This window comes from Acinonyx jubatus, chromosome A1, assembly GCF_027475565.1.
Source record: "Acinonyx jubatus isolate Ajub_Pintada_27869175 chromosome A1, VMU_Ajub_asm_v1.0, whole genome shotgun sequence".
NCBI classification, from domain to species: Eukaryota; Metazoa; Chordata; class Mammalia; order Carnivora; family Felidae; genus Acinonyx; species Acinonyx jubatus.
The window spans coordinates 187,402,540-187,420,940 of record NC_069380.1 but is presented as its reverse complement, the minus strand read 5'-3'; the positions used below and the strand labels follow the sequence as shown (position 1 = coordinate 187,420,940).

Genomic DNA, 18,401 nt, shown 5'->3' with positions numbered 1-18,401 from the left:
TCTTTAGTGAATCTTACTGTATTTGGCAACCAGCGATGTTCTTAGAAAGGAACAAATGCGCTATATTCTGATTCACCACCCTTCCCAAATGAACCAAAAGTGTCATTTCTACTTTCATAGAAAGTGCACAATCATTCAGCAATCGGACAGGTTTTTTTCCCCAAAGAGATTTCTTTTTATTAATGACTCTGAGTAATACAGGCCAAATGATCTATAATTAATATGACTGCCTACAAACGCCCAACCCTACTAACTCAGTAATTCTAAAAGTAATTCATAAGAATAAAACTGTGTTCAATGTGTAAACTCATGCCATTCCCACCTTCAGTGAAGACTGAGGTGTATGAGTTGAAGTATTCTGATCTGGACTTGCTTTGTCCCCTGTGTAATGTGCTGCTGCTCCAAGATCAATGGTTTTAGAAGGATTTGCTGTGCGCTTGTGTCTGGTTGTGGTGGTCTCTGTAGCCTGTGTGATATGGATATGCTTTGTCGTCACAGTCTCCTCTTCATCTTTGAATTCACCTTTGGGAGATCTGCCTCTTCTTGCTTTCTTTTCCTCATCACTGTCGCTAAAAGATATTAAAAATGAAGCAAAATAATAAGATGAGGGATTATTTTAAAATGGAGCCCTCAGTGATTTGAGCTAAAGAATTTCAAATGCAGTGACTCCAAAATTCCATACTTTGACTATTTGACAGAGATCAATAGAATATTATCTAAGCTATCTGAATAATGTTATATATGTGTTGGGGAGGGGAAATGGGAACCCACTCAATTCCCTAGGTAAGTCTAAAACACTGCTAAAAAAACATATTTACATAATACAAATAAAAAAAGACTAAAATTATTCAAATGTTTATGCATTATAGATTTAAAGCTTAATTAAAAAATAAAATGGCAGGATTATTACCATATCCGAATCAACTGATGAGACTGCGAGCTTAAACATCTGCATTTGACAACCACTTTCTTGAAATGGATTGTGTGCAAACTACAGTCCCACTTAAATAACAATTCTGTCACTGACTCTTATATACTAATACAAATACATAACAAATTATTACAATTCCAATGGATACCTTTTCAACCACTATCCTAACTATATTCAAATGACTAAATTCTCATCTGTAAATGTAAAAAAAAAAAAAAAGGAGGTATTGCACAGTACAACAGTGCTCTATTTTACTATAGCATGAGGAAACAAACTTTTACATAACTATGAAAACTGCTTTAGAGGAAAAAAGTATATTTAAAATGCTTTGAAATAATTCCTTTTTAGGCATATTCAAAATGATTTTTTTATCTTAATAGGGCAAAAGAAAAACATACACAATAAGAAAAAAAACTGGGTATTTTCATATGCCATGAATTACAAACATCAGCATTAATCTATTCTTCAGTCATAAAGCAATTGGGTTTTTTTTCCTAGTGCAAGCAGGACAGAGGAATTACCTAAAATATGTTCCATTATCTACATTACTTACTTTTGGAGTAGATGGTTTAATTTATGAATATTTTGAAATGAAACACTTAAAATTCTCCTTAAAACTATACTAATTTAACCCACACAAATCTAAAGCAATTACTACTTAAATATAAACCAATTTGGAACCCGTATAAATCAAGGATCAAGAACAGCTTCCCACAGAGTACAAACGTTAACTGTATTTTTATTTATAAGCATTTTCAGGAATCTACAAGTTCTGATTAAGTGTTCAAAAGCCCCTGTCCCTTACCAATTTCTCGCAGCAACAAATGACCTACAGATTGCCACTAAAATTTCTTACCTTTCTGATGTCCAATTTGATTTCAGTGGAAGGTATATGTTAAAAATATAAAACTGACTAGTACCCAATGAAATGGAAACTTAATATCTGATCAATGTTCATGAATTCCTGAATTTAATAATGAACTAGTAAGTCTGACATTCTGGTAACATGCCAGAGAGGTCACATGCAACTTTGACTCAAAATCTACTCTTCCCTCACAAATACTCAAAGATGTAAAGTCCCTGGTGTGCTCCTCAGTTACTATGATAAATAATACACACTATATTTTTACTCTTTTAAACCCAAATACTCTATATGAAAGATTTAGGGACTCTAGCAGATCTTGTCTTAGAGGCAACATTAAAAAAAAAAAAAAAAAGAAAATCAAGGGAGAAGAAAGAAAAAAAAAAAGACAAAGCAAAGAAAGAAAAACTGAGGACAGAAGGGCAAAGGAGAGAAAGTAACAACATAAGAATACACAGTCAGATCTCTAACCAGCCTACCTACCTGATCTCCACATCTCTTTAGGAAGTAGCAACTGAATATATGGCCACTATGTTTTCTAAACCAAGCTAAAAATGTAAATACAGAGGCCACAAGAACATTAATGAGAGAAAAAAGTAGAATATCCACAGAATACTTAAATAGACACGGCTTTCCAAGTTTAGTATTTACTATTATATGCATACTCTTCAGTATAACAGAGCCCGAAATGTAGTTGTAAAATGGATATACTTAAAGTACTAAAAGTAAATTCTGGCTCTTCAAAGATCATATTCCAGAAACAGTCTTGAAAAAGACAGGCATTTCAGAGATTTAATATATAAACATACCAAAGACACTACGTATTTCAAAACTGTTTCAAAATTATGCTTTTATACTTACTTCTTTTTAATGACCCCTAAATCTGAACTGGTAAGATTTTTTTTTTTTTAAGGGAAAAAAAAGATGGTATTTAGTTACAGGTAATCACTTGAACAAACAGTTCCATCACAAACTTACTTAAGGCAAGTTCCATAGTCTGATTAGGCTTCAGGTTTTACTTCTAAAAAATAAAGGTAAAGTTCTTGATCTAGCCTATCTAACAGAAATACTGTAAGGCACAAATGACAAATAACTAGTAAAAATTGCTTTACAAATGAAATGCTATATATATTACCTTTTTCACTTTTATATAGTGAAATGGAGCCCTCATTTCCCTCAAAAACAAAAAACAAAAAGTGAATGTTGAAAAGTTCCAAATATTGTTCTACATAAAAGTTCCAAATATTGTTCTACATAAAACTAAATACAAATACCCTAATACAGATCTGACTCGAAAACATTTTAGCTTAAAAAATCATTTAGATTTTTTTCCTGTATACACTGGCATGGAGTCCTAATAAAATGTCACAGAGTTATATTTCAAACACTTGAACTTTTGTTTAAACTTAGTATGTTTCACTATCCCTCAGCAATAACTTAGATGGCTGGGTCATCTGATGCCCAGATGCAAAATAAGCTGTGAAAGCTCTCACTGGGGAAAAAAAATTTCAATAAATAGCCTGAAGAAAAACATACAGAAAATGTGATCAACTTTAGAAATAAATGGACACAGACAACAATACAGACAGTGTATTGATACTAATTACAAACAATGTTTGACCTAGCATCTGAAAAATAGTTGCACAGTGCTCTCACATCAGCAGCAAATGTAAAACTGAAACAATGCAGAGAAGATTATCATGGTCCCGATGCAGGAATGGCATGCAAATTCACGAATCATTCCGTGTTTCTACACAGGGCATTTTTAGGGCAGTGAAACTAGGCCTGTACGGTTCAATAACGGCGGATATAATGCATTTCTGAACTACACACCACAGTGAAGCCTAATGCAAACAATAGATTTTAGTTATTAACAGTATATCAATATTGGTTTTCAACTGTTATGATAAATGTACCACACTAATACAAGATGTTAATAACAAGAGAAATTGTGTGTGTGCATGTGCGTGTGCAACATGGGAGGTTAACATGGCAACCCTGTTACTTTGTGTACAATTTTTCTGTGACCCTAAAACTGCTCTAAAAACTTAAATCTTTTAAGAGAAAAAAAACAACAACAACAACTAAACTTCAGATAAACAAAAACCCAGCTACATAAGTTTAGCACCCTTTCCAAGAGACCCAGGAGACAAAGTGTTACTACCTGCATCTTTCTGGAGAGTCTTCTCTATCTTTCCTCCGGAACTTGCTGATGGTGTCATCAATTGTGCTTCCAATTTTATCACTCAGTTCACCTAGTTTATCACTGAATGGAAAAGCACTCTTGTTTTTATCCCACTCTTCATCCCATTTTGATTTGGGTTCAGGATCATATCTTTCACCTATATAAAGCATTAAAAGGAAAGGCAACTCTAAGGGCATTAAATTCAAAAGGTGTCTATAGTCCTTATTTCTGAAGCTTTTCCTCATAATAAAATAGTTTTCAAAGGAAAACAGAAAGCTCCCACAGTGCTGAATCAACACAATTACAGCAAGGCACAGCATGTAGTGCCAGTCATTAAGTGGCAGGAATGCAGATTCAAAAGCTTTTGTTTATGAAAACTTACACAACCTTAACGCACAGCACAGCACATCAGGAAGTTCTTAAAAGAGTAGAGGAAAACACAAAAACCAACACAGGCTATATAAGCCAAAGAGAAATGGAAATCTTTTTGTTTTTACAAAAGTCACATAAGACATTATATTTCATTCCCGTCTCTTAATGGTTCTTCAATTATCAGAAAAAGTATTGAACAGCAATAATCTCTTGAAAAATACCAACTCTAAGAGACACCAACACCACTCTGAATGCTACATGTCCCATATGCTGTAAATATGCTGAAAATAACTGTCGATCTTTAATGTCATACTAGAAAAATAACTCAATGGATTTCATAGCATATGAAAGCATCTCTTAATTACTGTAAAGAGAAAAGGATATTCTAACTATCTGAAAGTACACAGACAAGAATCATGAAATATGCTCACGCAGTTCAGAACAGCGATGATCTATTCAAACACCAAGTCCAAACATATGCTGGGACTGGCAAAACCTGGGGAGACTCTGTGTGAATTTGAGAATAAAAAGAATAGATCATGGCAGTAAACAAAGACCCCAAAATGTCAAGATTTGTTTTAGTCCTTGACCATAGGGACCTAACACATGGAGAAAAACTGTAAGCACCAAATAGAACCTCTCCATTTCTGTGCCCAAACACAACTAAAAAGACAAGAGTAGAAGGTACAGGGAAATCACATGAGGTCAAAAAGAAGAAAACAATGAAAATTAAGACAGGCTGGAGAGAAAGGAGAAAGTGCAATGAAAAGTAACAAAATAATCAAAAGGTGCCTGAGCCTTTGTGTTGACCTTTGGTGAACAAATTCTGGTGGCAAAAAGCCCTTTGGAGACTGAACAAAACCATTTTGCAGAAATGCCTGCAAAAACTACAAAGCCAGAATTTTCTGTAAGAAGATTTCAAAATATGTCTACTAGACTTGAAAGTGACCACCAACTTAAAGAGAACATGACAAAATTTTAACCAGATGGCTTTATAAAAATGAGTGGTTTTCCAATAATGTGAATGTACATTTCAATAAAAGCATGATAAGACTCTGAAAAGACAAATTTATAGTAAAAAGTACAGTAGATGAAACTAAACTGATTAGTGTGATGGACATCCTGCTGAATGAATACCAAAAATACTGGTTTACTGGCAAGGCACCATCTAAGGTCAGAATGAAAAGACATAAAATAGTTAACGTTGGTCAGTTAAGTCTTTGAATAATATATATAACATTAAAACTAATTTTACAAGAATGTGATGCAAATACACAGGATGTTCAACTCTCTAATGCAGATGCTGCAATTAGTTCACAGTGACTGAGTCTGAGAACTTACTCAATTTTCTAAATTTATCTAATTACATATTATGCTGGTAAAAAGAGGGTTACAAGCAATCGGAATGAGAAAATGAGCTGCAAACAGCAATTTCTTTTCAAAAACACATTAAATTGCTCTAGCTACTTTAAAAAAGCTAAAGAATAAAATAACTACGTAGGCAAATAATCCAAAAACTTCTTACTCCCCTAAACAAATAAAAACTCCAAAACATATTTAACATTGTTTAAGAGAAACATTTTTGCTTAATTCAAGAACTGACTTTTATGTGATGCTTAGACATAAAAGAAATTTTCCTGTTAAAAGCATCCTTTAATAGTTAATTAAGTACATACAGTATTTTTTCTTTGAGAGCAAGGAAGCAAAGAAGCAAAAGGGTGAAGATATTATTTTGTAATAATCACAAGGTAAGAAATAGAAAATCTTTACACGGTTCCAATGCAGGAGTTCTGAGATCCCAGTATAATCCAAATATAAACAACCTCAGATATGGGTTGGGGGAACTGGGGAGCCCCCATATGTAGCTAAGTACACATAACACTAGCCTATCTGTGTATACACAAAATGACCAGGGGACGGTCAGAGCTTAGAGAAGACAGAATGAATCCAAAGGGACATGTCTGTAACAGAGAGTTATTTTCTGTTCCTGTTTCAAGTACCTAATGATCTGTTTTAGGGAAACTATATTATTACATTAAAAATACACATGAGCGACAATGTTCTTAAATGTGTTAGAAACAAAAAAGTGATAGGCCTAGGTGAAAAACTGACAGTTTTACCAGTCACCTTTTTTCTACGTCAAATTAATTACGGGAAGAGACTGAGGCAGGACTAACTTATAGGAAGCTTACCTATTTTTGGCCCAAAATAGAGCTAATTTAGTTTCGGATTGGGAAGATGAAGCTCTCTATCAAACTTTATATTTTTATGTTCTGAATGGTGAGGTAGAGAAATCTTTTTTTTTCTTTTAAATATTAATTCCAAGACGGAAGGGCATATATGTTTTATTCTCTGTCAACTCAAAGTTCGTAGTCACTTAATTAACAATTAATGGTTCAAATCATATAAACAGAAAAGATGATTCCTAATACCCATATAATAGCAGCCAAAATGAGTACTTCATATACTTTAGCATTCTATTTCTAGAAAAAAAAATGGTACTTTGTTCTTTTGTATTTCAGTGATTCTTAAAATACACCCAGGAAGCTAGACTGATGCTTAGGTGTCAGTCTGTCTTTGATACTCACTGTATCTGAATCCTCCAACACTGTCTGAGGAAACCCCAACATATTTGTCTTTGTTCTTCTTTGCTTTCTTTCGCTCCTCACGAAGCCTGTCGTCATCCTGGGCAAATTCAACCAATTCTTTCACCTTCTGGCGAATATTTATACCTTGATCCTTGCCATGCTCATCTGTGAGGATGGTAAGGGAGAAACAAAACCTTAAGAATTCAGTCAATCAAGCCCTTTAACACAAAAAACAGACATGAAAATTTCAATGTAAAAAACCAACTTTAATATTTAAAATTAAAAAAAAGACAAATAATGCTACTAAATTTTGTCATTTTCTCATCAGCAAATTCTAAGTCTTGAGATTCAATTCTGGCTTGTAAGAGCAAATAAAGATGAATTAACAAGGACCACAGATATTGGTGCCATGCAAGATCAATGAAAAATCTACTAAAAAGCATTACTAATGATGACTATACGAAAAAGACTTATATCCATAAATGTTTTCTTTTCCTATAGTATTTTAACAACAACAACAAAAAAATCCACTTTACCATTTTAATGACTACAATGTACCCAAATGCTTTGGTGTCCCCAATACAAGTTTGGAAACACTAATTACCAGGATGTAGTATAGCTGAAAAACTGAATTTTTAAAGTGCTTTCAACTGGGGTACACTACAAAATGAAATGTGGTTTATTCTGTATCCTCGTTCACATTCAAAACACACTCTGGCCCTGCTGCCTTTGCACAGTAAATATTATTTGGTGGGAGGAAAAAAAAAACTCAGCTTCAAACAGATGTGTGTGTTTTGGAGCTCTAACCTTTTCTTCCCATATGATTAAAGCTATTCCTTTATGGACACCACAGGGGACCAGTCTCCAGTGCATATTTTAATATAAACCCGAACACTCATGTTGTGTTGGTTCTGTTGTTATTAGCCAGTCTTTTCTGCAAGTTCTTGTCTTCACTAATTAATACTCTAGGGCCCCACGTCTTGGATTCTGCACTCGTCACACAACCAGCAATAGTCACATTCTAATTAGAGCGGAGAAGCTTCTAAGCTGGTTCAGGTGACTGACAACTCCAACTACTGTTTTAATTTGCTTATAAGGTTTTTCTATTGCTCACCTACAAAGTGGTAATTTTCCAGGGATCGCAAATCATAAATGTGTTCTCTGGCACTCGTAACCACACGCTCTGATCCATTCCTTATGAGGTAAGCTAGAAGCAGCAATGACTGTAAAAATACAAGGCACCAAATGATTTAACAAAATAAATTCTGGTAGAGCTTTGGTAAGTGGTTAAAAAAATAATTCCAACATTAGCAAATAAATAATCTTTGTGGGGGTAGGGGAGAGGCAGAGAGAGTCTCTTTACCTTATACTGGACTTTAAATACATAGTATAACTTATATTATCAATTTGAAATTCCTCTTATAACCAAGCATAGTAAGTAATTATAAACTGTCCATTGGACACCACGTGTCAAAAGATTAAAAAAAATAGTTCTGATGTTAAAAAATACCTGAATGTATGATACAAAAGAACGTTAAGCTTTTAGAAAGCTGGCTCGGTTTTCACTTTTCATTTGGGCAGTATGGAACTGTAAATTGTTAGAAACATCGGTTTAAACAGAGCAATTATTTGGTAATTATATGATCCCATAGTGTTTTCTGCATATGAAATTAAATTTGGAAGGATGTGACTTTTGTTTCAAAACCTTGCAGCCAACAAGTAAGAGAAAAAAAAAAACATTTAAGGGATTTCTTTTTGAGGTGATGAAAACATTCTGGTATTAAGTAGTGGTGACTGACGTACATCTTTGTGAATATACTAAAAACCACTGAATTAATGCATTTTGAACTTACCTTTGCTTGGAACAAACCTCACATAAAGAAATACTGACTATTTCATCACAAATATTATACAAGCTGAGGGACTGACAGTGAATGTTTTCAGAAACAACATCAAAACCACAGAAATAAATACAGGACTGCTCTTCAATCCTGAAAGCTAAAATGATGCTTTCAAAGTTCCAAATATAAATATTATATGCCATTTTGAAAGCATAGAAAAACTCCGATAGCAAAAAAATACGGTGGGTTTGGAAAACAGGACTACCTTGTTTTAGAATTCTACGTTATATGATGAAATCAGAATAAAAAGAATCTGGTAAAAAAGTACATATTTGGGAATTTAAAATGTTAGAATTTTAGTATGTTTTAGAATCTCTATGTTTTAAAGTAACATTTTTGGTGCGGCGGTGTTAATACTATTATAAATTAAGCAAATTTTTATGTAGAGATGAGAAAACATATTAGACTGGTTTTCGTTTTAATCGCTCATACACTAAATATGCATCCAACTGCAGATTCATTACTTTGATATGCACAAATATATTTTAAGCAAGAAAAATTTTAATAATATTAAAATATTTAGAAGTATTATTTATATTAATTTTAAACATTTTAGATTCAGAATAGCTGTTTATGGTGATGAGAAAACAGAACGCAAGTAGCAAATCTACTTCTTCCATCTGTGTAAGAATATTCTATTCTGGGATTTAATGTTCTTCATAACCACTTATGTATGTATACGTTAAAATTTCAAGCATTTGTTTCCAACATGTCAAATAATAAAAACTGATGCCCATACCTTATAAACTCTTCTCCAATTTTTTTTGTTGTCTTTTAACATTCGTGACCAAAGCATGTTCATAAGTTCGGGAAATTGTTCATACATAAATGTAGCCCTGAAAAAAGAATAATTTTCCTCAAGACTCTGTAATACATTAATTTTGACAGTAGATGGCATGCTTGTTCTAAATTACTGTGCTTTGCCAAAAAGCTTAAAAAATATAAGCTTAATTCAAAACATTTAGATATGCTTCCATAAAAATATTTTTCTCATGGTCTGTGTAATATCTAGCACGTGTGTAAGCCCCACTAATTAATATCATCTTTTACAAGCCCTTGATTTACCAGCATACTGGTCGAGATGCTCATCAAAAAAAATTTTCCTAACTTTATTTCAAGTTATTTTACACACATTTGTCAAAATTCTATGATAAGCTACGTAAGTCTCTAAACTTCACTGAAAAATAGTTTTACTTTTTTGAGCTAATTTTTAAGGGGAAATGGACTGTGTGTAGAACTTCCTCCACTAATATCTGAATGATTATGTAGAATTTCTGTCTGGCAGCTAAACTGTTTAAAACTGAAAGCAAATTTCATATTTCTATGTAAAGATAGTTGGATTCTTTCTGCACTGCTGAGTCAAATTATCACTTACTTGGCAATCTCTCCCATGAGTTGCCCAGAAGGTCCCCAAGGATCGTCATTCGTTGCTTCTCGAACCTTAGACTCGATCTCTGAATAATTCATAACCACATTGGTGCTGCAGAGGAAAAAAAACGCACGCACACACACAAAGATTAGCATCAAAACTGAGAAACACATGAAAACTTAATAATGACACTACTGGGTGTCCTAATGAGATACCTCTACAGGGTGGGAAAGAAAACATCTTTTGTGCATAAGCTACTTCGAGAGTACTATATAGCACATTTAAGTTATATTTAAGAAAATTTTACTATTTCATTAGCCTTCCAGAAAACAGATGAGAGACTGATTACATTAGAGCTGGCCTAAGTCCAGCAAAAAAATGGCTTTGGGTCAAATTAAAAAGGAAATTGAACACACTAGAGTCTATTATAAAACTAAGTTGTCTGTTTCCTAACCAGATCTAGTTTACATGCACTCTTGTTTCCTTACAGAATTTCTGTAAATTAATCAGCAAAATTACAGAAGAGCTACACATTATTTATATTGCATTTTCAAGAAGCAATGACAAGCCAAAGGTAACATTAAAAATGTTTAGAATCACTATGAACATTTAAACTGTAATCCCTTGGTCTCTTTTCACTTATTACATCATATAGGTTTTCCGTGTCACTAGTCACCATAACCCTCACTCTTGATGGCTACATAATATTCCATCAGGAGTCTGTATAACATTTAACTTTCACTTAAGACTTCAACAGTGATGAAGAACATGGGTTCTAGGAATCAGAAAGATCTGACTTCAGTTACTTTGTGACTTTTAGCAAAATTATTCTAATTATCTTAATTTTAGTTTCCTCAAATGCAAAATGGGAGTAAGAAAGAATACTACCTAAAAGGGTGGCATCTCAAATGAAATCTATTAGTAGCATAGTGCCTGACACACAGAAATTGCTCAATACAGGCCAGCGGTCATTATTATTAAGAAAGATAATAAACACCTATTAGGAGTAATAAAAATATTACTTAATATTTTTGAAAAGAGTCCCTTAAGATAAAAGATAGCAAAATGTTTGGTTATTAAAATAGAATTTACATACTCATATGGATTTAAGAATTCAATGACATTCTGAGAAAGAAATACTGTGAAAAAGTGACAAACTATAGTAGTATCCATTTGACATCTAAAACTCCAATTATTACTGAGCAATTATTATAACAGATGCCTATGAATATGATCATTCAAATCTTTCACTTAAAATCAAGCCTTAGAAATACAGAAAAATCAGAATTTGGTAACTATGACTTCCATACATCTCACTCTTGCTGTATGGTTTTTCAGTTATCAGAAAGTTCTATTTTTTAAAGGAAGGAAGGTATGGATATAATTTGTATTCAAATCTGTTTCTTCTCAAATATAAAGAAATACAAATTTCAAATTCATTGCAAACCTTTCTCTTTCTTTACTTAAAAAAAAAAGACTAATAAATGGTTTGGGGTAAAATTTGAAAGGGAGCATTACACATATATAACTTGCCAAATCACAGAATAAATTTGGCTTCTAGATTTACATTCAGAATACTGTTCTACTAAGGAAGGACAGTGAAATCCTATCACTTTCTTTCAAATCTTGGCGAAAGCTGCCTCCTAAAGTATCAACGAGTTTGATAACATAAATATAAATTGTTTCCCTGGGACATAGTTTCCAATGCCTCCTTTACCAACTGAGACGATTAATGAATGAATTTTCCTAAAAACCCAGTAATGATCCTCTTGACAATAATTTTATGTATAGATACAAAGGAGTAACATTTTTTCCAATTTTTTTCAACAATGGAAACAAAATAAAATCAAGGCAGTCAATGACAGATTTGCAATTTAAGATGCCACAAAATGATGGATTTCAAAATGCTTTTGTTTATCCTACTGGCTGAGGAATGTGTGGCTTAGGCAGTTATAAGTGTCAACATGCAGCTGTGGGAATGAACAATAGCAATTAGGATTATAATTCACCCAAGCATTTCATTAGCAAGAATACACTTAAAATCTGTTTGCATTGTTTAATTTCAAGAGAACAAGATGAAAGGAGTTAATCTCTAGTCCATGCACATGAAATATTTTTACTAGAGCCTTCATAAATGCTGTAGCTTTCAGAACACTACTTTCCTTGTTCAAGCTACAAAAGCCCATGGGTCAAATGAGAAAGGTCCTGTTTCTCTAACCCTTCACAAGATTCTTAGCTGAAGGCCTGTGTGTTTGAGTGCTGTGTGTTTACAGGAAGAGGTGGCAGACAGCCAATAATTTAAGAATCTCCTTATTTCCTTGGTTGAAAAACAATGGGAACTATATAAAATGACAACTTACCATTAAAACACACTTACAATACAGTTACAAAGTACACAAAGTACATCCACAAAATATGGCAACAATAACAAAAAATAATAAAGTTAGAACACTTCCATGAAGAGAATGGCTCTATTTTAAAGCCATTTTTCCAGTGAAACTGTTGCTTTCAGAAACTGCAAAGAACTCTGAAGATGAGATCCGCTGGCTATAAAGAATTCCAAAATAAAGTATTTTTAAGCTGCATCTAATTCAGAAACAAATGTAAACTAAAACAAAACAACACACTACTGTATAGTTTGGCCTTACTCCAGGTCATTTAAAAATAACTATTTCTAAAAAGGTAGAAATGGCATTTTGATCCTTCCTTTCCCATGTTTTCAGTTGCCCTCAATCCACACCCTACCCATAATTCCAGTGACCTTTTTTAAAAAGGAAAATAACCTCTTCCCAACCCCCACCAAAAAAAAAAAAGTTAAAAAGAAATTACATCCAGATGTGAAAGGAAAAAATAGCTAGTTTAATTCTTAAAACTTCCTATGATTGACAAAAATGTTTTAAGAATGGATAATTCAGACACTAGAGGGGGCTCTCTCAACAGTTTTTTTAAAGCACCAAATTCAGACAAAGGTCTAGGATGTGTTCTGCAAATAAAATTCTTGCAAGGAAATTACCATGAAATAACCAAAAAGTGAAGAATATTAAGAATCTGCTCATGTTCTGAAGATTTTACCTTAAAGCAGTATTGAACCACACTCATTATTGTTTATCAGTAAGACTTCACTGAATCTACAGTCCTTTTCATGGTTTCACATTTGCCCCTCACAACACCCTAACAGGCAGGACAGGACTAAGGGAGATCCAGTGAGAGTACTTAACCCTCGACAACCCAGCACCACTCACTCATTGGATCTTTAATGCCAAAGACTAAAAGTTACTGACCTCAACTTCTGTACACATACTTCTGTGACTGTATTCACATGGCCAATGTTCAATTATTCAAGGGCTGACTATTCAATTTGTAAATTATTAGTGTTCATTTGGCTCTGTTCTTTATTCCTCATTTTCTGTTTATTGCACTGCTCACTACTGATAGAATACCAAATTATTTTACTTAGTAACAGTTTGGGAACAGGTTTTAGAGGCAAGATTGGTTGAAAGTGAGCTAACATGGGACTTTTACTTATAGATGGCCAATGCTTCTTCTAATCTGCATTAAGAATAATCAGTAAAATAACTGACAAGAAAATATTTGAATAGTTCTTATTGATATATTTTCCTGTCAAAAGTTCAGGAATATGCTTTGTTAAAACAAAACTATATACCAAGAGAAAAGGTAAAGCTTAGGTACAATTCAGTTCTAACTACCAGCAAAGGAATAAGGAAACTGAAACAGACTGATGCAGTAGAAAGTATTTTTTCCCAGCTTGTCCTTTTAATTTTACCTCCTTTAAAAAAAAAAGTCATATTTTTCATGTTTTCTTCTTTTTGTTTTAAACTTACTATATAAAGCCTTCATTCACTCTGAGATCAGGAAAATATTTAGCAGTATTTTCTCTTAGACCTTTAAATTTGTATTTTATTCTATGCATGCACACATACATCCACACTTAGAGAGAGTCTCACTAACAGGAAAACAGGCAGCAAGAGACAGAGACACAACATTCAAAGTAGTGGTTTTAAATAACAGTATTTCTTTCTTTATACTTTCCTGTATTTTCCAAATTTCCTCCCATGAACTTTAACCAAGGAAAAACTTTTAAATGCCATTAAAAATAGAAATCAAGTACAGTATCATCATTAGCAACCTTTTAACTTTCATCAGCAAATAAGCATCATGGTAGCCCACATATGTATTATTTGTACTTCCAACATCTTGTTTTTATCAGGCTAATAAGTGCAGCAAACTAGTAACTAATGTATATGTATACATACTAAAATATGTATACCAAGTGCTATATGTGTAAAACTACAGGGATCAATTTAAGTACCTAATATTAAAATTAACATGTTTTTGGGGTGCCTGGGTGGCTCAGTCGGTTAAGCGTCCGACTTCGGCTCAGGTCATGATCTTGCAGTTCGTGAGTTCGAGCCCCGCGTCGGGCTCTGTGCTGACAGCTCAGAGTCTGGAGCCTGCTTCAGATTCTGTGTCTCCCTCTGTCTCTCTGACCCTCCCCCGTTCATGCCCTGTCTCTCTCTGTCTCAAAAATAAATAAAACGTAAAAAAAAAAAAAAAAAAAAAAAATTAACATGTTTTTAAGAAACTCTTTTAGGAAAGAATAATTCTTGAACATTAAAACTTACACTAAAAACTCACCTCTTAATCTCAATGCCACAAAGATTTCAGAAGATACTTTTATGACACAGGTAAAACTATTATGCTCCCAGTAATAAAGTATCAATCTTTAAATAACTTTTTAAAAATAATAAAACACCCATAAAATAACACTGAAAAAGAAAGTTTTCTCAGGTAAATTCCTTCTTTTAATGCTTGTTCCTTTTTTTTTTTTTTTTTTTAAGCTTCTGGCCAAAAACATTAGGAAAATAGTTTTAAGAATACTTGCTCTAAAAGTGTGATATAGACCATTTGATATTCAGTTTTCATCAGGGGACCGCCTTTACCACATTACCCTTATTTGCAAGCTAAACATTTTATAGGTTCAATACTCATTTTAAAACCAAGTACATGGTAATTACAATCCTGTGAACAGAATCATATTTATGATCAACAACCAAGAAGTCTACCACTTCTAAATTCAACAAATACATAACTTTCATTGTCAGCAGAAAATCTGAGGCTGTACAGAAATGGTGTGGGGAGGTGGAAAAACTGATTCATCTACTTGGCTGGATATTTGCTACCCATGGGAAAAAAAAAGTATTTTCTTGACCTGAAAGTAAAATACAAAGCAATGAAAAATGTCTTTTTAAAATTTTTTTTAAGATTTATTTATTTTTGAGAGAGGGAGAGAGCCATAGCGTGAGCAGGAGAAGGGCAGAGAGACAGGGAGGGCGACACAGACTCAGAAGCAGGCTGTAGGCTCCAGGCTCTGAGCTGTTAGCACAGAGCCCAATACGGGGCTCGAATTGATGAACTGTGAGATCATGACCTGAGCCGAAGTCAGACGCTTAAATGACTGAGCCACCCAGGTGTCCCGAAAAATGTCTTAACAAAAGGACTGGTTCAGTAGAATTAATATTGCTAAAGCAAATATTATCATATTTGATTATAAAGTATCTTAGTTATAAAATACCTACAGTGCTAATATAAGGAATACATTACAGTGTTCCCTCCACACCAGAAGAAAACTAATATAATAAATATTGGAAAGTAGAGAAAAAAACAAATACAACAAACCTACTGCTGGCCACTTTCTCTCTAGTGCTGCCATGCTGTCATTAGCAGCAGTGGCCCCTTCTACCAAACAGAAAGAAAATGAGTGAGTAGAGAGGAAAAGTATATTTAATATAATATATTTAATAGCAATATAATAGCAGTATTATAGCCATATTTAATAGAAATATAATAATATTTAATAGCAACCCCTTGGTAGAGAAATTAAATAAGGTCACTTGTATCATCACAAGACTAGTAAGCAGCTGATGTTTAAACTGCTGGGTTTTCTAATTCTAAAGCCCATATTATACCACAATGCCCTAAAATCAGAGAATTAGTAATATCATCCGACCTAAAAGAAAAAGCTTCTTAGTTAATAAATTAAGATGACATCACAAACTGTGCTACTAAAAGAAATGCTGAATTAATCTTTAAAGAAATATATTCCCAGTTATGGAAATTATATTTTCTTTGGTTTTATTAAATATTAAATAATGAACTATCCAAGTGGGAAGGAGGAAACCAATGTATTCCTCCCCCTCTTAAACACAAATACTCTTAAAAGCAAGGTAAAAAAAAAACATTTTGAATAGGGAAAAACTGAAATCGAAGACCTCTAAAATCTCAGGCTCTCTTATCCATTCTTCTGTAGTAACAAGACTTCAGAAGAATAACCTGGTTATTTAAAAAACATATACCCTATTTCAATCTATTTATATCATACATATGTGGGATGCTCATGTGCATATTATTTATGACTTCACCTATTTCCAGAGGACTATGCCGGATTATGTACCTTCTGTTTTCCTCTTTACTTTTCAAGAGGGAACATTAAAATACTAAATGCTGAAACATGAGACTTTCTGCTTTTTAAAATAACCATCAAGAATTTGCACTGAAATACTATACTTCATGCTTTAGCTATCACAGTAAAAAAAAATTAACACCAAATAAATATTAAAGAACAGTTTACTGCCAGGTTTTACTGAGGGAGGAGGGGACTCCCATAGTTCTTTTTAAAGCTTCTACTTTTAGAATATTCTGGATACTCAAAGATCAAGTTAGATACTATAACCGGATACCTAAAACATTTTAAAAACAGTACAGACAGAAAAACTGCTGAAGTCCAAACACAAGCTGCCTGCTTACGACATGAAAACCACAGAAAATGTATTAACGTTCAAAAACACCACTTCAGTTGTTCATTCCCCACATATGACAAGAGAAAAGCACCTCTAGCTGATGTAACTCTAACTGAAATTCTAATTGTTTTAAGATGTAAGAAAATTAAGGTGTATCTAGTCTTTTCTAAGGCAAAAGCTATTCTTCCACCATACTACTAACAAATTCTTTGATCCATTCTGATTGATATTGGCCTTCAATTCCAATAATAGTTTAGTCCATGGGGATGGAGAATTGGGAGTCCAAAATTTAACCACCCCTGATGTTTTCCTATTACTGAACACTGTTGATTAATATGGCTCGATATTCTTGTAATCTTAACTCAAAACTTTAGGCTGTGTTTGTACTATTTACAGAGATAGTAGAAAGATAAAAAGATATAAAAAGTGTATTTTCAGTTTTTTTGCAGAGGACAATGGGGAACAAATTAAACACTGAACATATTCTGCACGTAGAAATGACTAAGAATAAACCTCTAACATTCATGAACGATTAACAGAAAACCTTTATCTTAAAAATTACGAAGACAAAAATGGTTGTACAGACTCCTGACAATCTCCCAGATTCGATCAAGACTTTAAAGTATCCTGTACTTATTATACTTCCCCAACACATGGTAAAAATAGTTAGAGTCATCAAGTTTTCTTTCTTAGGTAGGAAACTTATGCATGGCAGAACACTTTTCATAATTTTTTTTTTTTTGTTAGTGATTCTGTATGATTTGATTGTGTCATTAATCCAAGGTACTACCAAACCCAATGTGTTCTTCTCTAAATACCCTTTGTAAAGCTACTATTCTCTGTTAATAAAAGTTTTCTCAGGCTGTGCCACATTCACTACCAGTACTGGAGGTTGGCTTTCTTGATTTGTTGCTCACAAAGAAATTAAGTTACAACAGCCCCAGAGCTGTAACATAACAAAGCCGAGCTGCCCAGTGGATGCCAATGAAAGGCTTGGCTAAGTGACTTGTCCCCACAGCTGCAAATCAGATTTGGATCATAATAAAATTGTACATTATTTCCTTTTAACAAATCTAGATCTGTTTTACAAAGTCAAAACTGAACAAAAATCTACTACATTTTTTTATTTATTTATTTATTTATTTATTTATTTATTTATTTATTTATTTATTTATTTTTGAGACAGAGAGAGACAGAGCATGAACGGGGGGAGGGTCAGAGAGAGGGAGACACAGAATCTGAAACAGGCTCCAGGCTCTGAGCTGTCAGCACAGAGCCCGACGCAGGGGGAGGGTCAGAGAGAGGGAGACACAGAATCTGAAACAGGCTCCAGGCTCTGAGCTGTCAGCACAGAGCCCGACGCAGGGCTCGAACT

At 33.5% G+C, this 18,401-nt stretch overlaps 1 protein-coding gene and 1 non-coding gene across 3 annotated transcripts in view; one reads left to right on the top strand and one right to left on the bottom strand.

Annotated features, from left to right (window-relative positions):
• CLINT1 (clathrin interactor 1) overlaps positions 1-18,401 on the bottom strand; it is a 58,916-nt gene that overhangs the window by 17,485 nt on the left and 23,030 nt on the right. For both annotated transcript variants that reach the window (XM_015063884.3, XM_015063885.3), the window contains exons 2-7: positions 10,215-10,319; positions 9,579-9,675; positions 8,053-8,161; positions 6,939-7,103; positions 3,958-4,135; positions 323-569 (exon numbers count right to left, since the gene is read on the bottom strand). In XM_015063884.3, coding sequence (XP_014919370.2) covers positions 323-569; positions 3,958-4,135; positions 6,939-7,103; positions 8,053-8,161; positions 9,579-9,675; positions 10,215-10,319 — 901 coding nt within the window. The remainder of the gene's footprint in view (positions 1-322; positions 570-3,957; positions 4,136-6,938; positions 7,104-8,052; positions 8,162-9,578; positions 9,676-10,214; positions 10,320-18,401) is intronic.
• On the top strand, positions 3,440-3,545 carry LOC113594880 (U6 spliceosomal RNA). Its single transcript, XR_003415359.1, has one exon. It is a non-coding gene; the product is annotated as a U6 spliceosomal RNA (small nuclear RNA).